Raw genomic sequence first — 20,655 nt, 5'->3', positions numbered from 1 at the left:
GATTCCTGTTTCTAACAGTGGCCAATCCAGGTCATAAGAACCTGGCAAGTACCCAAAAACTATTCCATGTTACCGTTGCTAGTAATAGCAGTAGCTATTTTCTAAGTCAACTTAATTAATAGCATTGTCACACTGTCTGGCAACCTTGAAGTTATCAGATGTGATTATTCTATTTTCCCTCCTCTATTTTGGCCATTCTGTACTTCAAGACAGGGAAGTTGGTTGCCACAAATTCATTTTATGTTTTTAAAAATTATATACTTCAGCTTATGTACTCACAGTTATTCGTGCTGCTGTGTTTGGTATTGCACTGTATATCTTGTGGGGTATTTGTTGTTGTTATGTGAAAAAAAATAAGATTATACAAAAAAAACCCAAATCCCATGATGCTAGGCTCCAGGGGCAAGCAATCCGTTTGATGTCGGACAATGCAACAATGGTTGCCTACATCAACCACCAGGGAGGGACCAAGAGTCACCAGGTGTCTCTGGAAATAGCCTTCCTTCCCTGTATGTACCCGGATCAGTCAACACTCCTGGGTTTTGCCTCCCCTGCAGCAGATGGAGACAGAGAAGTTTTTTAACGGACTCTATCCTATACCCCTTGAGGTGCCACCTCGAGTCTGTCAGAATTTCTCTGACTCCAGCAGATTGGTGGAGGTGCAAATCCCTTTGGTCTGCTTACCTGGTTTTACATTTTTTAAGATTGGCTTAGGGCTCAGGTTGGATCTTTATTTTAGGCAATTTTTTGTTTCAGGAAAAAAAAAAAAACCCAAGAGAAAGGAGAAGCCAAATTCAGCGTCCAGGGAGTTGTCAGGTCCTAGTGGGACCATCCTCCCTGGTAGTAGAGGCAAGAGAGCAGGGGGTTGAAGACCTGGTGACTGCTAGTGGCTGAGGATGATACCGTGCCGGGTTCACTTACCCTCAGCTGGAAGGAGTGTACAGCCTTGCAAAAAAAATAAAAAAGAAGGTAAACGGTTGTTTTCACTTTTGGTCGGCCCAGCATTCTCTCCACTCTCCAGTTCCTGCCTTACTGTTTTGCTGACGCGCTCCAGCAGCTCATGAACCGCTGACCTCCCGGTCTATTTTTGGTGCACCGATTTCCTCCGGCTAAATTTAGCTTGAGGATCATGCCTCGTGGTGCGGTCTGCTCTGCGTGTGGCAGCGCGTGCACATGCTTCTCTAGGGCTGGTATCTGTTTTGACTGCATCTCGGGAGGAGCAGGGACTTCGGGGAGGTCGGCAGAAGGGAATCCCTGCAGTTTCAAACGGCGCTGGGAGCCTGGGAGGCTTGACACGCAGCGCCAGCCATCTGATCCATTCTTGCTCAGGGCAGGAATGGAGGCCATTTTAAAGACATTCAGGGATGCAGAGATGGCTGCAGTGGGGTAAGGGAATTCCCCACCTCCTCTTTCTCCGTGACCGGGGGCCTCCGGGGGGGGGGGGGGGGGGGGGGGGGAAGTCGCGAGAAGGTCATGCAGACTCTTCGGGAGATGACCCTGGGGGTGCCTCAGATGGGTCGTCTTCATCGTTCTCCTCTGACTTGGTGAGGTTTTTTCACAAGATCTTTAAAGCCCAGAGAGCAGCTAGGCGCCAGAGGAGCAAGGTCCCAGAGGTCCCCTCCTCTCGTAAGCGTCCCAAGTCCTACCCACGAAGTCCAAGCGCCCACTCAGGTCCGTGACTGGTCCGGAGGATTCTTCTTCGTCGGATCTGTCTGATGGCGGTGACTCTCCCCCACAGGATCCTCAAGGGGTGGATGCAGGCCAGGATGGTCAGCCCCAGGCTCCCAAGCAAGGGGGTGCTTCTATGGTGGACGGCGATGATCCGAAGGTAGTACGTTTGATCGGCAAAAATGAATTGGGTCCGCTCATCCCAGCGATTCTGGAGGAGTTGGGAATTGAGGTTCCTCAGGAGGATTTTCGTATGGGCGTGATGGATCTCGTGATGCTTGGTCTCGGGGGGTCTGGCTCGCTCCTTCCCCTTTCATATGTCAGTGACTGACCTCTTGTTCCAGGAGTGGGACACCCCGGATCTGGAGTTGAAAGTCAGCCGAGCTATGGATAAGTTGTACCCACTACCAGAGGACGCTCTGGATCTGCGCAGGGTGCCCATGGTGGATGCAGCAGTCTCCGCAGTCACAAAGACCACCATCCCGGTCACAGGAGCGACAGCCCTGAAGGATTTGCAGGACCGAAAATTGGAGGTATAGCTTAAGAAGATTTTTGAGATCTCGGCCCTAGAAGTATTAGCGGCCATGTGCAGCAGTTTTGCTCTGCATGCGAGCCTGCGTTGGGTGCAACACTTGCAATCTGTAGTGTCCCTTTCGGAGACAGATGCAGTTCAGGCAGGTCGTTTGGAAGCAGCGGTGGCTTACAGTGCAGATGCTCTGTTTGATGTCCTGCGTACATTGGGAAGAACCATGGTTTCCGCCATCTCAGTCATAGGCTCCTCTGGCTTAGGAATTGGTCTGCGGATGTCTCGTCAAAAGCTCAACTGAGTTCCTTCCTTTCAAGGGAAAATTACTCTTCGGCCAACAGTTGGAGGACATGATAAAGTCTCTGGGAGAGAATAAGGTCCACAAGTTGCGGGGGATAGGCCTAAGAGCAGAGGTTCCTTCCCTCAGAGGTCAAGATTCTGGGGTTAATCGTCATTTTCGTGCCTCATGGTCATCCGAATCCTCCTCTCGTCAAGGTCCCAGTTGTCCACATTCCTAGAACCAGTCCTTTTGTGGCTGAAGGCCGGCCAGGGATGGAGCTCCTCAGGCTCATGGAGGCTCCAAGCCTGCACAATGAAGTGAGGCCGGTTCACTCCTCCCTTCCGAGGATAGGGGGAAGACTGTCCCTTTTTCTGGAGGAGTGGACCAACTTGACCTCAGATCAATCGGTCCTAAATTTAATAGAACACGGCTATGCTTTAGATTTTGCTCGGCCGATCCACGAGCGCTATATGGTCTCTCCGTGCTCTTACCACCAGAAGCGTCGGGTGGTACAAGATTCTGCAGCGCTTACAAGACCTGGGCGTCATCATTCCGGTACCCATAGGAGAGCTCCAGCGGGGGCGCTACTCAATCTACTTCGTGGTGCCCAAAATGGACGGCACATTCCATCCCATACTGGATTTAAAAAGAGTCAATTGGAATCTAAAGGTACCTCTGTTTCGGATGGAAACTCTTTGTTCGGTGATAGTGTCCGTGCACAAAGGAGAATTCTTGGCGTCTCTGGACCTGACAGAAGCGTATTTACACATACTCATTCGCCCAGATTATCAGAAGTATCTGTGGTTCGCAGTTCTTGGGCATCATTTTCAGTTTTGCGCACTACCTTTTGGGCTGGCGACAGCACCCAGGGTGTTCACCAAGGTGTGATAGTGGTTGTGGCAGTGGCCCTGCAAATAGAAGGTATTCTGGTGCATCCCTACCTGGACGATTGGCTGATTTGAGCGAAGTCTGAAGACCTTTACAGAGCAGCGGTTCAGAGGGTGCTACAGCTGCTAAGCTTGTTAGCTTGGGTGGTCAACCGCGACAAGAGTCATCTGGTTCCTTCCCAGTCCTTGGAGTTTCTAGCGGCTCGGTTCGACACAGTCCTGGGAAAGATTTTTCTTACCGAGGAGACACTCTCCAACCTTCTCACTCAGTGGAGTCCTTGCGCTCCATGCTTCGTCCCAGAGCCTGGGATTATTTACAGGTCCTGGGTTCGATGGCTTCCACTCTCAAGCTGGTAACCTGGGCCTTTGCTCATTTGCGTCCTCTTCAGTCAGTCTTGCTCTCCCGATGGAATCCGCTCTCTAAACAGTTTCTTCTTCTCTTACCACTGATGGATGCAGCGCGATCCAGTCTTCTTTGGTGACTTTGTCCAGACAATTTGCGTTGGGGGTGTATTTGGAAATTCCCTCCTGGATAGTGGTCACCACGATGCCAGCCTCACTGGGTGGGGGGAGGTTTGTCGGGGGACAAACCTGGTCGATCAAACGTTTGGAAACCAGAGCGGTTCGGTTGGCGTTACAAGCCCTCCTTCCTTTGGTAGAGGGACGATCAGTGAGGGCATTCTCGGATAATGTGACGACGGTGGCTTACATCAATCGTCAGGGAGGAAGCAGGAGCCGTCCAGTGCCAGCGGAAGCTCATCTCTTAATCAACTGGGCGGAACAACACCTCTACAAGATTGCGGCATCTCACATTGCCGAGGTGGTCAATGTCCAAGCCGATTTTTCTCAGCTGTCACCAGTTGGACCCTGGGGAGTGGGAACTCTCCAACGATGCCTTTCGTCTTCTGTGCAAACGCTGGACCATGCCCGCCATGGATCTCATGGCGACGTGCCGCAATGCCAAGGCTCCTTGATTCTTCAGTCGCCGTCGGGAGCCAGGGGTAGATGCTCTGGTCCTCTCTTGGCCAAAGGATGTTCTGTTGTATGTCTTTCCACCGTGACCGTTGGTCAGAAAAGTTCTGCGCCGCATCGGAGTCCATCCAGGCAAGGTGATTCTCGTGGCTTCGGAGTGGCCGAGGCACCTGTGGTTTGCGGATCTTTTGAATCTAGCGGTGGACGATCCGCTAAGGTTTCATCAGTCTCCAAATCTTCTGCATCAGGGTCCCGTTTGTTTCGGAGAGGTAGATGCTGCCCTGCCCCCACCACTGTCGCCAGCAGATCGAAGACCCTCAGAGCCCCGGGGGTCCCGAGATTCTCTGCCTGGGCAGGAGGAGTTGGACCTCCTGGAGCAGGATCTAGATGAAGCTGGGGATTTTTCCCCGGATTTTATTCTGCTTATGCATAAGGCTTTTTTTGGCAAAAAGGGAAGCTTGACGTCGTCCTCCCAAACCAGTGGACCTGCAGGAGCCAGTTATGGCCAAGAGGCCATGTTCGGCTCGATCTGGTGGGGCAACCAGAATTTGGAGAGTACTGTCTCGTCAGTTGCCTTCTAGAAATACAGCTAATAGCTTGGAGGCTGATCCTCTGGCTGGTTATCCATCTGGGGTAGAACCTTTTTTGGGCAGCACGGATCCTAATGACATTCGGGATCAAGCACGTTTGGTGGAGGGAGATGATCCAAAGGTGATCTGCCTTTTTTGCTGAGAGGAATTGTGGTCCTTAATGCCATGCTTTCTAAATGAGCTGGGTATTAAAAAGCCCCAGGCTGATTCGGACCATGAGGGAGTGGATCCAGTCATGCAGGGCTTTAGGGGGCCAGTGAATGCAATCCCTTTCCACAAGTCAGTGAAAGAATTAGTGCTTCGGGAGTGGGAGACTCCATATGCAGGTTTGAAGGTCGGCAGAGCCATGGAGAAGCTGTATCCATTGCTGGAAGACACTTTGGATCTTTTGCAGATGCTGAAGGTTGATGCTTCAGTTTCCACTGTGACTAAGAAGACAGCAATCTGGTGGCGGGGTCAGTGGTGCTTAAGGATATGCAGAATAGGAAGTTGGAAGTATACCTCTAGAAAAATTTTTGAGGTGTCATCATTGGGCATTCGCACTGATGTATGTATTGGTTTTATGCTCTGGGCCGGATTGTGCTGGGTACAGCAATTTCAATCTGATAAGTCGTTATCCCCAGAGGTCGAGAGACTGGAAGCCGTAGCAGCCTATGGTGCGGATGCTTTGTATGATCTCTTATGCACTTCTTCTCAATCTATGATGTCCATGGTCTTCGCTAGAAGGCTTCTGTGGTTAAGGAACTGGTCTGCAGATGTTTGGTCTAAGTCTCAGCTGGGATCGCTTCTTTTTAAGGGGAAGCTGCTTTTTGGTGAGGAATTGGAGGAGCTTGTGAAGCTTTTCAGAGAGACTAAAGGGCACAAGCTGCCAGAGGACAAGCCGAAGGTCGGCAGAGGTTTCTCTTCTCCAGGATTTCGTTTCTGTCAAGCCGACATCCCTTACAGTCTTGTTCTTTGGGAGGAAGTCAGAGACAAGGGGCCTGGAGGTAGCAGTCTTAGAATTAGTCCTTACTAGGCCATAGACCAATCAGAAATGATCCCGGTCAGGGATCCTCTGGTTCCAAGTCCTCTTAATGAAGCGAGGCCGGCCCGCTCATCCATCCAAAAAATCAAAGGTCAGTTAACATTTATTTTCAAGGAATGGGCCAAGTTCACGTTGGATCAGTGGGTCCTAAGTGTGATAGAACACTATGCTTTAGAATTTGCATGTCCGTTAAATGATTTGTTCAAAAGGTCCCGTTTCACTTATGATCAGAAAACACGTGTGGTTTGAGAAACTGTCAGTCTACGTTTGTTGGGGGCTATCGTCCCAGTACCAGTCAAGGAGCAGGGAACAGGAAGGTATTCCATTTATTTTGGGGTCCCAAAGAAGGACAGCACTTTTCGTCCAATTCTGGATTTAAAGAAGGTGAATGCGGTGCTCAAGGTACCTCGTTTTTGGATGGAAACATTAAGGTCTGTGATCGCTGCAGTACTCCAAAGGGGAGTTTTTGGCTTCTCTAGATTTGACTGAAGCATTTCTCCACATTCCAATTCGACTGGACCATGAAAGGTTTCTCAGGTTCATGATCCTCGGAAATCATTTTCAGTTTTGAGCCTTACCTTTAAGGTTAGCAACAGCACCAAGGACCTTTACAAAGGTGATTGTCGTAGTGGCTGCAGCTCATTGGCAGGAGGGCGTCCTGATTCACCCATATTTGGATGACTTGTTGATTTGCACAAAGTCAGAGGACCTTTGTCATTGGGTGATGGCAGTAGTACTGCAGTGCTTACGGTCCCTGGGCTGGGTTGTGAATTTGCACAAGAGCCAGCTGATGCCATCTCAAGTTCTGGAATTTCTGGGAGCACACTGGGCTTGGGAGAGTTTTTCCTTACTGAGGAGTGGATTTTCAGGATCCAGGGACAGATTTGCAGATTGCTAAGCAGGACGGTTCCCAGGGTCTGGGATTATTTGCAGGTTCTTGGGTCTATGACTTTCGCTCATATGCTCCACTTCAGTCTGCCTTGTTCTCCAGGTGGAACCCAGTATTGGAGCAATTTCATCTACCACTACTACTTACGGAAAGCGCCAGGTCGAGTCTGGATTGGTGGCTGTGTCAGGACAATTTGGGCCATGGGATGGCCTTGGAGGTCCCGAGTTGGATAGTAGTCACAACCGATGCCAGCCTCTCCGGTTGCGGGGCTGTTTGTCAGACTCAAGTGGTGCAGGGGCACTGGTCTCCAGAGGAGATGTCATGGTCCATCAACCATCTAGAAACGAGAGCGATGCGTCTATTTTTGCAGGCCTTCCTGCCTCTAGTTCGGGGCAGACCAGTGAGAGTTTTGTTGGACAATGCAACGACGCTGGTTTACATCAACAGGCAGGGCGGTACCAAAAGTTGGGTGGTGGCACAGGAGGCCCAGGAGTTAGTCCATTGTGCAGAGTGCCATTTGGAGATCCTGGCAGCTTCCCACATAGCAGGGCTGAACAATGTGCAGGCGGATTTCCTCAGTTGGCAGCAGTTGGATCCTGGGAAATGGGAGTCGTCAGAGGAAGCCATGCTCCTGATTCGTCGCAGGTGGGGAGTCCCTTGCAAGGATCCATGGCAACGCAAAAGAATGCTAAGGCTCCACGGTTCCTCAGCCAAAGGAGGGAGCATGGGCAGAAGGAGTTGATGCCTTAGTCCTCCCGTGGCCACAGGGAATTCTCTTGTAGGTGTTCCTGCTGTGGCTGCTGGTGGGCAAGGTCTTGCGAAGAATAGAGATTCATCTGGGGCAAGTAGTTCTGGTACTGCCAGAATGGCCCCGTCTGCTGTGGTTTGCAGATTTAGTCAATCTCGCTGTAGACAGCCCACTATGACGGGCTCATCTCCCCAACCTGCTGCGCCAAGGTCCCATCTTTTTGGATCAGGCGGATCACTTCTTTCTCGCGTCTTGGCTTTTGAGAGGAGGCACCTGAGAGAAAAGGGGTATCCGGAACATGTTGTTACCACTTTGTTACAAGCAGGAAAGAAGTCCACCTCCTTGGCATATGTGCTGGTGTGGAAGGTGTTCAAGTTTTGGTGCAAGGAGCATAGCGTGAATCTGATTTGAGCTTCTGTGGCCCATGTTTTGTCTTTTTTGCAACAAGGTTTGGTGAAAGGTTTGGCTTTCAACTCTTTAAGGGTCCAGGTGGCCGCCTTGGGGTGCCTTAGAGGCAAGATGCATGGGGTGCCTTTGGCTGCACATCCGGATGTGGTGCAGTTTCTGCGAGGTGTCAAATATTTGCATCCCCCAGTGCAGAATGTATGTCCCTGATGGCGCCTAAACTTGGTTCTTAAAGCGTTGTGTGGGGCACTGTTTGAGCCACTGCGCAGGGCGACTTTGAAGGATCTTACTTTAAAGGTCATTTTTCTGGTGGCAATTTGTTCAGCTAGGCGGATTTCGGAGCTACAAGTCCTTTCATGTAGGTATCCTTTCCTAAGGATTTTGGATTCGGGGGTCTCATTGCGCATGGTGCCTTCTTTTCTTCCAAAGGTGGTTTCATCCTTTCACTTGAATCAGTCTGTGGAGTTATCAGCCCTTCCAAATTTGGATAGGTCAGTTGCTTTGGATAAGGTGTTGAGGTGTCTGGATGTGAAGTAAGCACTGTTGCACTATCTGGAGGTCACTAATAGCTTTATAGTGTCTGATCATCTTTTCATTCTCTTGAGTGGGTCAAAGAAAGGGCGGAAAACTTCAAAAGCAACCATAGCACAGTGGTTGAAGGAGGCCATAGTTTCGGCGTACATTTGCATGGGACAGTCAGTGCCTTAGGGTCTGAGAGCTCACTCGACTTGGTCGCAAGCGGCATCCTGGGCTGAACGTCAGTTAGTATCACCACAAGAGATTTTTAGGGTGGCAATTTGGAAATCATTGCACACTTTCTCCAGGCATTATCGCCTGGACGTTCAAGCTCCAGATACAATGGGCTTTGGGTAAAGCATATTTTGAGCGTGACTCTCACAGTCCCACCCGGTTTAGGGAAGCTTTCGTACATCCCAGGAGTCTGGACTGATCTGGGTATGTACAGGGAAAGGAAAATTGTTTCGTACCTGCTAATTTTCGTTTTTGTAGTACCACAGATCAGTCCAGAGGCCCACCTGGGTTCGGAGAGTCTGCTTGATCTGTGGTTTTTGTATATAAGATGAAGGATTTCAATTGGCTTTTTCTGGCTCAGGTGATGGTTGTACATTCTGACTTATATGGTTATAAGGGTCATTCAGATTTAGTGATTCCTTCTCATCCTGCTTAACCAGCGGGAGCTGTTTGGCAGGTTACGTTGAGTTTTGGGATATTTTTCCATCTTGGCTTGGTACAAGTCAATACTGACGGACGGCAGGTGGCATACCAGGTTAAATGATAGTGTCAGGGAAACTTTCTCTGTCTCCATCTGCTGGAAGGGAGGCAGATGGACTGGACTTATCTGTGGTACTACAGGAGCGAATATTCGAAGGTAAGAACCAATTTTCCTAGATCATTCCACCACTGCTGGTCAGCTTCCTAATATATGAAGAAAAGTATAGGATATTCACCAACTGGGTAAAGAAGAGTCATGTGTGACTTCATGGTCACTGTCAAGAAGTGGGTGACTGGAACACTTGCAAAGAGGAAATTCAGGTTCTGCAAGGAAGATCTTCTTCACGCATTTGCAAAAATGACTCAGAATAGCAATGTATTCTGTGCCTAAACTAAGTAAACAAACTGTCATGGACTCTCAGACATGTACATGTGAGCTTTGGAATTAGCATGAACAGTTTCTGTCTGATACCAAATAAATTTTTGCCTTATTAGCCTAGTCAATGGAATTTATTGACCCACAGGTTTGCACTTCCCTATTTACCTTGCATTCATTCATCTAATGTCCCCATGTTCTTAACAGTCCAGCTGCAAATGAATGCACCATTTTTGTTGTCCACAGGACCCCGTTCCATGCTGATGTCTTTCGCTCCTATAGCTGGTCTGTCAACATCTGTGGTAAAAAGAAATGGCTGCTCTTTCCCCCTGGGCAGGAAGAATATCTGAGAAACTGCCATGGTCATTTACCCTATGATGTTACTATGCCTGACCATCAGGATGGCAGCACATACCCATGCTCTGCCCAGTGTTTCCAGCCTCTGGAGGTTATACAGGAAGCAGGGGAAGCGATATTTATCCCTAGTGGATGGCACCATCAAGTGCACAACCTGGTAAGGATGGCAGTTCTCAACTGTGACAACAAAAGAGCTGGTACAAATGTTTTGATCTTGTGGTCACTTACAGAAATAAAATACCCAGTATGCAGTCAGGCTAAATACCATGTGGTTTAATAGCATGTTGGATGCATTCAGCGCACATGGTTTTCTGGTACTAATTAATTTGATTTTTGCACAGCACTGTCCATATAGGAGACTGCCAGATAAATTGAGCAATCTAGGGGTGGAGAAGGGTGCAAGGGGCAGAATGTGAGGGAATCCACAAGGAGAGGAAGGAAGGAAGGGAGCTGGAGGGGGGTATGGGGGGAGAGTGAAGGGATAGGAGGGGCTGCATGTGAATGAGGTGATCAAATGGGGGGAAAGTGTGCAAGTAAAAGAATCAGGAGGTATGTAAATGAATCTTTGTTCCCTCTTTTGATCCCATATCCCCTTCTTTCTTCTCCTCAATCCTGCTTAATCCCCGCCTACTGTGTCTCATTCCTTCCTCAATCTCCTGCCCGTCCTCCCTGAGGTCCCTTTTTCACATCCCTTCTCTGAGATCCTCTCCCTCCCCATCATCCTACCTCATTCTTTATCCAATTCCTCTCTTCGAGCATCAGTCACTAAGATCCTTTCACCCCAAAAGAACCAATTTCTTAGCGTCCAAATAGATGAATCCAGAACCAGTAGGTCATGCACCTCTACCAGCAGATGGAGACGGAGCAAATTGATATCACAGTATATATATACTCTGCAGTGAAATCAGCCTGCCAGTTTTCTCCATCTCCAGTAGATGGTGGATGTGCATCTCCCTGCTGGGGATTGTTTCAGATTTTAGAAGGAGAATTTAGGAGAATTTAAAAGGAAAATTTATTGTCCCGCTCTCCTATGGTGATACCAGATGGTCCCTCCCACAGTTGAGAATTCCTGAGGTGATTTCCGTGATCCCTCAGAGGTGTGCCTTGGTCCGGTAGCTTGCTTTTCAGCCGGCGTGAACTTAGCTGATTGTACAGCTTAAAGGCAGCAGGTGCAGGAAGCAGAGTGCGGCGGTGATGGCATATGCTCTCTCCCCCCGCAGCCGGAGACCATCTCTATACTTAGCCAGGAAGGGCTGAGCTCAGATAAGTTTAAAAAAAAAAAAAAAAGATACCTTACAGAGACAGTGAAGGAGGATTGTTCAGAGATTCCCCTTACTGGTCTCCGAGCTCGGCACGCCATTCTGACATTCATCCTGCCCCGAAGGAGGTTCAGGAACAGGGGGCAGCCTGGCAGGTTGAGCAGTCTCTTGTGGCTAGGCCGCTACATTGTTTTTGCGTGCTTTTGCCTATGCGTTCGGCTGCCCTCTAGAGTAATTTTTAACGGTGTGTCCTGGTGTGCGTCCAGTTTGTGCGTTCAGGTTTTGGATACTTAGTTGAGAGTCTGATCGGGCATCCAGGTTACGTGGCACTCAGCTTGGATGCGTGCTTATCCTGGGTGCACATTTAGGAATACGTTTGTGTGCACTTAAGTTGAGTGGCATCTAGTCTTGGGACACCTAGCTCTTGGATACCTAAATTTTGGAGATATATATTATAATGGCACCTATAGCTAAGAAGCCTAAGCACCTTGCCTTGTGTGCTGCCTGTCATATTGGCGTCTAAGCCGGCAGTGCCCTTTAACTTATGCCAGCACTGTTTTGAGGCTCAGGGAGAATGGTCTTCCTCTGATTTTACTAAGCCTGGTTCTTCTCAGCCTGATGAGGTTATGGGTAAAGATCTGTCAGAAGAAACGCTTGATATTGGAAATCCTTTGTCTGGTTCCTCAGTAGGGGAATGCAGCTCATTGGGTACCGCTGAAATGCCTCCTGTTTTTTGGCATGGATCCTTCTGCCTTTTCTGGGGTAGAATTTTTTCATGGATTGCAATCCTTTCTTCAGGCACAGTCCTCAGCCTCACCCTATCTTGTCAGTTCAGTTCCTCAGACAGCGGCCTCCTCCCTCTTCTGGTACTGCATTTAAGCGCTGAAGTACACCTTGAGCAGCAGTTGTCCCTGACAGGAATCCGGTGGGCACTGATGAGGCAGATCCTGACTCTCTAGAGGATGGTGAAATTCTTCTGGGATTAGAACCGTATAAGACTATGTTATGATTAATTCATAGAGATGAATTGCCGCCCTTGATTTCCCAGATGTTGAAGATACTGGGAGTTCCTGGAGCAGATACAGTGTCTGAGCTGAAGAAAAATCCCATTTGGTTTCTTTGCGTAAAGCCTTTTGTTTTTTCCCAGTTATGGAGGCCATTCAAGAATCGATTAATCTTGGATGCGATGCCCCGGAGGCAGATTTTAAAGGGGGTCAGACTTTGGAAGGCCTATGCCCCCTGAATCCAGTGGCGAAAGAGCGTCTGCAATTCCCGAAAGTGGATACGCTTGACTGTGCCTTCTTTAAGCAGACAACTATCCCTGTAGAAGGAGGAGCGGTTTTAAAGGATGTGCATGATAGGAAAATTGAGGCCATCCTTAAGCAAGCATTTGAAGCAGTGTCATTGACCTTGCAGATAGCTTGCTGTTGTTCCCTGGTGGCTTGCTCTTGTTTGCTTCTCTCTCAGGAAGGTAATGATCCTGGAGTGACTTCCAGGGCAGTTATGGAATCCACTGCCACCTTCTTAGCAGATGCGGGCTGCAATTTGGTCCGTACCTTCGTCAGAGGAGTGGCTTTGGTAATAGCGGCCAAACGCCAGTTGTGGCTGAAAAATTGGTCAGCTGATGCAACATCCAAGGCTAACCTTATGAAATTGCCTTTTAAAGGTTTGTTCTTGTTTGGGAGCAAATTTGAGAAGCTGGCCAGTAAGTGGGGCAAATCTCCGGTTCCTTGATTGCTGGAGGATAAGAAGAAATTGCCGCGCCCCTTTGGTATGAAGGGTCGTCTCAGAGGTTCTAAGCGTTTTCATCCCTACAGAGGGACAACCTTTCAAAGGACTGGCTTTTTGACAGGTCTCAGTCCTTTCGTTCCAGACTGCCCAGGTGAGGCAGGGGGGGTAGTGCAGCCTCCCAACCCTCCCAATGAAGGTTTGCCAACCCACTCACAGGAACAAGAGATAGGGGGACACCTCTCTTATCAGAGGTAGGTCAAGATCACATCGGATCAGTGGGTCCTGGAAGTGGTATGAGAAGGATATGGGCTGAAGTTTTGCAGTGTTCCTCAGGTCATGTTCATGGTGTCACCCTGCCACTCCCCACAGAAGCAGCAGGCAGTAGAGTGTATATTGTCAAGGCTCCTCAGTCTGAGGGCTGTGGTTCCAGTACCCATGTGTCAAGAAAATATGAGTTGATATTCCATCTATTACGTTGTGCCCAAGAAAGAGGACTCCTTTCTTCCCATCATGAATCTCAAAGGGGTCAACCTTCATTTGCTGATGACTCATTTTCATATAGAAACATTGCATTCAGTGATAATGGCCTTATAGTTGGGGGGATTCTGACTTCCTTGGATCTCTCCGAGGCATACCTCCATATTCCTATCCGATTGGAGCACCAACATTTTCTGCATTTTGTGGTGTTGGATTGCAATTATCAGGTTCTGGCGCTGCCTTTTGGTCTAGCCACTGCTCCCAGAACCTTTTCCAAAGTTATGATGGTGGTGGAGGCAGAGCTGAAAGAGGATTTAGACAACTGGTTGATTTGGGCAAAGTATCTGGAAGAGAGCTGTCTGGTGACCCGCAAGGTGATCTTCTTGTTACCTGAGCTGGGTTGGGTGGTGAACCTAGCCAAGAGCAGTCCTCAGCCATTTCAGTCATTGAAGTATCTGGGTGTGCGATTCGACATGAAGCAGGGCAAAGTTTTTCTTCCAGATGCTTGTATTCAAAAGTGGATGGTGCATGTTCTCTCTTGGTGAGCACTGTACACCAGACAGTGGTCCTGTCTATAGGTACTCTGGTTGATGGTGGCAACCCTGGAAGTGGTGCCATGGATGGGTGCACATATGCATCCACTTCAGGGTTCCCTGCAGTCTTGATGGAACCCGCAGTCGCAGGATTATTCGGTTCGGCTCCATCTGCCGATGGAAGTCTGCTTTCACCTCCAGTGGTGGTTGCAAGCGGATCATCTGAGAGAGGGAATCTTCTTGACGTTGCCGGACTGGTTGGTACTCACAACTGTGGTGAGCCTCCAAGGTTGGGGAACTCACTGACGGGAACTAACAGCGCAGGGGCTCTGGAGTACAGAGGAGTTTCTCTGGAACATCAATTGGCTGGAAGCCCGGGTGGTCTGGTTGACATGCTTGAGGTTCAGCAGCAGACTGCAGGGTCGAGTGGTCCGAATAATGTGGCTTACATCAGTTGGCAGGGAGGAACCAAGAGCCAGCAAGTATTACAGGAGATAGACCAACTTATGGAATGGGCAGAAGGCATCTTCAGGTGATCTCAGCCTCGCACATTGCAGGAAAAGACAATGTAAGAGCAGTCTTTCACAGCAGGGAGAGTCTGGACCCAGGAGAATGGATTTTGTCAGACGAGACATTCCAGCTGATAGTGAATCACTGGGGCCTTCCATTTCTAGACCTGCTGGCAACTTCTCGCAATGTGAAGGATCCTCAATTCTTCAGTTGCAGGAGAGATCTGAAGGGTATTAATGCTGTCTTCGAGGGAAGGTTTGAGGAGTGTCTCTAGTGGCTCATCTATTTGTGGTGCGCTTTCTCTTGGGAGCAAAGCATGTGCATCCTCAGGTTAGGAAACCTTGCCCTTCCTGGAGCTTTACGGTCGTCCTTAAGAGCTTGTGTACGGTGCCATTTGAACCATTGAAGCGGGCTACTATGAAGGATCTGATTTGAAGTTGTGTTTTTTTTTTGTGGCGATTTGTTCGGCTTGTTGGATGTCAGAGCTTTAGGCCTTGTCATGTAGAGAGCCTTTTTTGAGATTTTCATATACTGGGGTCTCCTTAAGGACAGTTCCTTCCTTTCTGCTGAAGGTGGTGTTGTCATTCCACTTGAACCAGTCGGTGGAACTTCCATCTTTCCCCGGTTTGGATCCTTCTACGCCTCAGGCTAAGAGTTGTGACATTTGGATGTGAAGTGTGTGTTGTGGTATCTCGCGGTTACTTAACTTCTGTTTATCAGATCATCTTTTTGTGATATGGAGTGGTACAAAAAAGGGTCATAAGGCGTCAAAAGCCACAATTGCTCGGTGGTTGAAAGAGCCTATTAGTTATGCATACATGTGTCAGGGTCACTCTGTCCGGACGGGTTAAAGGCTTACTCTCCCCACCTGTGCCGAGTGTCAGCAAGTTTCACCACAAAAAATCTGTAGGACGGCTACTTGGAAATCTCTGCACATTTTCACCAGGCACTGCCTTTGGGGACAGTGTGCTTCGAGCAGGCCTCTTGAGGTCCCATCCCATTTAAGGAAGCTTTGGTACATCCAGGAGTCTGGCTGATCTGGGCACATACCTGCTAATTTTTGTTCCTGTAGTGCCACAGATCAGTCCAGAGTCTCACTCACTGGAGGAAAGGGGAAGTTTGGAGAGTCCGCTCGACTTATTGTTATGATTATGCAGAAGAATGGCGCAGGTTTTTTCTTAGTCCTACATGGGTTTCAATGTGGGCACTGTTCTCTGTTCCAGTTTTTCCATTTTTCACTGCTCAGTCAGAGGGGTGGTAGTTAGTTTTGTATGGGTATTTGTTCTATTTTTTGGCTTGGGTACAGGTCAATACTGAGGGACTGCAGGTGGCACCTTGTGTTATGTGGCAGTATCAGTAAATCTTTCTCTGTCTCCATCTGCTGGAGGGGATGCAAAACCCAGGAGACTGGACTGATCTGTGGTACCACAGAAAAGAAAATTAGCAGGTAAGAGGAAGGAGCAAGGAAGTGAGGCCAGGAACTTCCTTATAACATGAGTGTTCAATCAGGGTGCGCCGTGGAACTAAGCCCACCCTGGAACCTACATCAGGGCAGCTGGTCCGTGTGCCTGTAGGGGCGTGGCTAGCTGCTGAGACGCCAAGGCCTTGCGTGAGGCCCGGCGCGCGACTGAAAGCCCGGCAACCGCCGCCGCGGGACACCAGGGCCTAGCCGGACTTGCAAGGGCCGCGAGAGAGACAGGACCGGGACCCGCTGTGTGACCCCCAAAGGTGAGCGGTCCCATGCGCAGGACGACCATGGGTGGGGTGCGTAACAAATAGGAAGCACATCTGCCCATCTCCAGTCCTCTGGAACTACTTTCAACACCAACTCTGCCCTTATGGCAGGTATAAATGTGCGCACGTTAGCTTTCTGGGGATAATTTTCGAAGGAAAAGAGCGCGCTGCTTTACTGCTGCTTTGAAAATGAGGTGTTAAAATCCCCCCCTGCTTGTTCCTGTGTTCGTTGTTCGTCTCCCTGGTCTTACCTCAGACTGACTTTCTGGTAAAGACCTCAGCTTGTTCCTGACCTCTCCCTGCTTGCCTGCCGCCTGCCAAAGATCTCAGCTTGTTCCTGACCTGCCTGCCGCCTGCCAAAGACCTCAGCTTGTTCCTTGCCTGCCTAAAACCTCAGCCTGCTCTTCGACCTTGCCTGACCTCTGGAACTTGACCCTTGCTTCTTTGACCACTCCTCGGACTGATTCGTCGGTATATAAAAGCCATTAAATAAATAAATAAATAAATATGGGAATAGACTTAAAGATCTAAACATGCATACCCTATAGAAAAGGCAAGATAGGAGAAATATGATACAGATGTTTAAATACCTCCAAGGTTTCCATGCACAAGAGGCGAACCTCCTTCAGTGAAAAGGAGGTCCTAAAATGAAGGGTCATGGGATGAGGGTGAGAGGAGTAGACCCAGGAGTAATCGAAGGAAATATTTCTTTACAGAGAGGGTGGTGGATGCATGGAACAGCTTCCCAGTAGAGGTGGTAGAGACAAGGACAGTATCCAAATTCACGAAAGCATGGGAAAAGCAGTGGGGATGTCTGAGGGAGTGGGCAGGGATTGTAAAGCTGAATAGCTGGTATGGATGGGCAGACTAGAAAGGATAACTGGTCTTTTTCTGCTGTCAAGATTCTGTTTATAAAGTGAACAAGACTATTAAGTCTCGTATTTTCTTTTGGACAATTTTATGTTGCTATTCAGGGTCGTTTTAATTGAATTTTGGGGGCAGTTTTAATACTGGCTAGGCAAGTGCATAGTCTGCGGGTACTTTTTACTTGCAGAATTTGCACTAATTTGTAAAGTGAAAGTATGCGCAGGCTCTCATTTTGAAAACTACCTAAGGAAAGGTATCTGCGCACATTTCTACCCGCTGCTTTGCCGAAAAAAAAGCTATGTGCGTACTTTTGAAATTCCAAAATCAGGCGCATGGTTCCGAACCCCGCTGCCCTCACCCCCCCCATGAACATTTCTTCACAATGCTGGTAAAGTTAGGGGAATACTGGAGCTACGCATTATGGGGTAGATTTTTAAACAGCGCAAATAGGCCTACTTTTGTTTGCGCTCCAGGCGCAAACAAAAGTACGCTGGATTTTAGCAGATACGCACGGAGCCGCGCGTATCTGCTAAAAACCTGGATCGGCGCGCGCAAGGCTATCGATTTTTGTATAGCCGGTGCGCGCCGAGCCGCGCAGCCTACCCCCGTTCCCTCCAAGGCCGCTCCGAAATCGGAGCGGCCTTGGAGGGAATCCTCTAACGCCCTCCCCTCACCTTCCCCTCCCTTCCTCTACCTAACCCACCCGCCCGGCCCTGTCTACACCCCCCCCTTACCTTTCTCCGGGGATTTACGCCTCCCGGAGGGAGAAGTAAATCCCCGCGCGCGAGCGGGCCTCCTGTGCGCCGGGCCACGACCTGGGGGCGGGTACAGAGGGCGCGGCCACGCCCCCGGACCGCCCCGGGCCGTAGCCACGCCCCCGTACCCGCCCCCAAAACGCTGCCGACACGCCCCCGAAACGCCGCGACGACTGGGCACGCCCCCGACACGCCCCCCTCCGAAAACCCCGGGACTTACGCGAGTCCCGGGGTCTGCGCGCGCCGGTAGGCCTCTTTGAATGTAGGCATACCGGCGCGCAGGGCCCTGCTCGCCTAAAACCGCCCGGTTTTGGGCGGATTTAGGCGAGCAGGGCTCTGAAAATCCGCCCCTTGATTTTTACCCGCTTACAGGGCAGGCAACTTCCTGAAAGCCCATTGCTGTGGTAAAGCACTGTTCTGCCCGCAGAGATGCCTTTGAAAAATTATTCTTGGGGGGGGGGGCATTGTTTTGTTTTTTTTGAAGGCCATTTCCACGGGCAAAACAGTGCTTTCCCCACAGGAATGGTGTTTTGGAAAGTTTACCCTCTACGGTGTGCGGGGAAGAGGATGGGCGCAGTGCTGCTCTGCCCGTAACTTTACTCGCAGTGCGGGGAGATGGTCCCAGGGACAGGCGGGGAGAGGAGTTTGCATTTCTGCGCACGCTTTTTGAATTTATTTTTTTTTCTTGGAACTCTGCCCTTATGGCTTAGCAGGTATAAATGTGCGCACGTTAGCTTTCTGGGGATAATTTTTGAAGGAAAAGAGCGCGCTGCTTTACTGCTGCTTTGAAAATGAGGTGTTAAAATCCCCCAGGTTGAAGATAGCCATGGACTTTGCACCAGTGCCCCTGAAATGTATTTATTTTATTTACATTTCTTGCATTCTGCAGATCTTCAGGATTCTCTGCAAGTTACAATTTACATACATAATTATACACATAAAACAGAACAAACAATACCATGTACCTTCATATAGTAATGTACAATAAAGCATGAGGGAGGTTTATCATAATATGAATTTAGTTTCTGTACTTTTACATAATGGTGTATTGTTTTTTAATATATTGTAATTCCACCTTCACCTGTGTTCTGGAAAGATGGTATATAAATGTACATTTTAGTTGAGCTAAAAATAGTTTTCCAGCACTAATTCTGTACCTTTAAAATTTTGATCCATTTTCATTTTGCTTGCCAGCACAGCTGTGGGTTTTTGTTTTTAATTTAATTTTAAATTTACAAATAATTTTACCATCTTCGTTCCCACTACTTTTTTTCTGCATATGGTGAAGACCTATTTGGGCTTTGCATTGCTACCTTATGCCAGAAAATAAAGACTTTGTTTCCATTTCCTTTCATGTAACAGTGTGTCATCTTTTTTTTTTTTTTCCCCAGGAAGACACTATTTCTATTAACCACAACTGGGTGAATGGCTGCAATGTGGCTCACATGTGGAATTTCCTGCAGCGAGAGCTGGAAGCGGTGCAGCAGGAAATCGGGGAGTGGCGAGAGACTATGCATGACTGGCACCCGCACTGCCAGGTAATTCCCCTATCCCAGCCCAGCAACGACGCACGCGTGGGCATGGGAAAACTGGAAAGCTTGCATACAACAAATACATGGCTGCTTACTCCTTATCATTCTCTTCAAAGGAAGTCCTTCTTCTGCTTTCATTGCCTCAGAACAAAGGAACATCTCATTCCCGTCTCCGTTGAGTATGTTAATGCAACGGACAAGACACATCCCGAGACTCCATAAAGGGAGTTCACAATTTGTCAAGAATTCTATGCTTAGGGACCTTTGTTTTCAGTTTTTATTTTATTTTGCCTGGGAGTTTCAATGTGATAAAAACAATCAGTGGAAAAATGACTTTTTTTTATAAATACACCGGAGCAAAATCAGTGGCATAGTTAGCTTTTCCACTGCTTTCTTTTTGTTCTAACATTGAAACTCCCAGGCAAAATGAACTGAAAACGAAGGTCCCTATCTATGTTTTACGATTATGATGATACAGTGCTCTTCCTGGAGCAGCGCAGCCTCTCTCCCATGCATCTAGTTTTTGGCAGCCGGCCATTTTTCTAAGAGTGCAATACCAGTGCTATGCAGTGTAATGATAAAAGGTCTTGTCTGAGTTGTAATAACAGGAGTACAGCACAAGAGCATTGTGATCGTTCACAATGAAGTAAGCCCCATGGAATATCACAGCCTGAGGATGCTGTTACACTTGGTAGGCTGCACCTGGATTGACGTCCTCCTGTGTTGCCGTTCTGCTAATAGGGCTGTACATAGGCAGAATGACTATTGTATGTAGGAGGAATGATAGAGTTGACTGTGACTTGAGCTTTGTCTTTTGTGTTACACCTGTCTCTTCCTCCTGACTTCAGATTTAGGTGAAAATGTGGTTCTCCATAGATCTGACCTTAGTCAGATTGAGATGGTTGATCAGATTTCAGCCTTACACCAGAGACAATATACACAGTTTCACAGAATTTCTGGATAGTTTGCAAACTGTTGGAAGTTTCTGAAACAAAGAGTCAAATGTTGACCCTGTTTGTCTTCCCTGATTCTTCTGTTCCCCATCTCCACCCTTCACCGTCCTTACTGTGTTCAATTCTGGTCGCCATATCTCAAAAAAGATATAATTGCACTGGAGAAAGTACAGAGAAAGGCAACAAAAATGATAGATAGTATGGCACAGTTCCCCTATGAGGAAAGGCTGAAGAGTTTAGGGCTGTTCAGCTTGGAGAAGAGATGGCTGAGGTGGGGATATGATAGAGGTCTACAAAATCATGAAAGGACTTGAACTGGTAAGTGTGAATCAGTTATTTACTCTTTCGGATA

The 20,655-nt window shown here is 48.6% G+C and overlaps 1 protein-coding gene across 1 annotated transcript in view; it reads left to right on the top strand.

Moving 5' to 3' along the window:
- Positions 1-20,655, top strand: part of JMJD4 (jumonji domain containing 4) — a 45,452-nt gene that overhangs the window by 19,933 nt on the left and 4,864 nt on the right. The window contains exons 4-5 of the mRNA XM_029588277.1: positions 9,842-10,109; positions 19,210-19,356. Coding sequence (XP_029444137.1) covers positions 9,842-10,109; positions 19,210-19,356 — 415 coding nt within the window. The remainder of the gene's footprint in view (positions 1-9,841; positions 10,110-19,209; positions 19,357-20,655) is intronic.

The sequence above is a fragment of the Rhinatrema bivittatum genome, chromosome 2 (assembly GCF_901001135.1).
Source record: "Rhinatrema bivittatum chromosome 2, aRhiBiv1.1, whole genome shotgun sequence".
NCBI lineage: Eukaryota > Metazoa > Chordata > Amphibia > Gymnophiona > Rhinatrematidae > Rhinatrema > Rhinatrema bivittatum.
The sequence above is the reverse complement of the archived record's forward strand: the minus strand, read 5'-3'. Positions and strand labels throughout refer to the sequence as shown.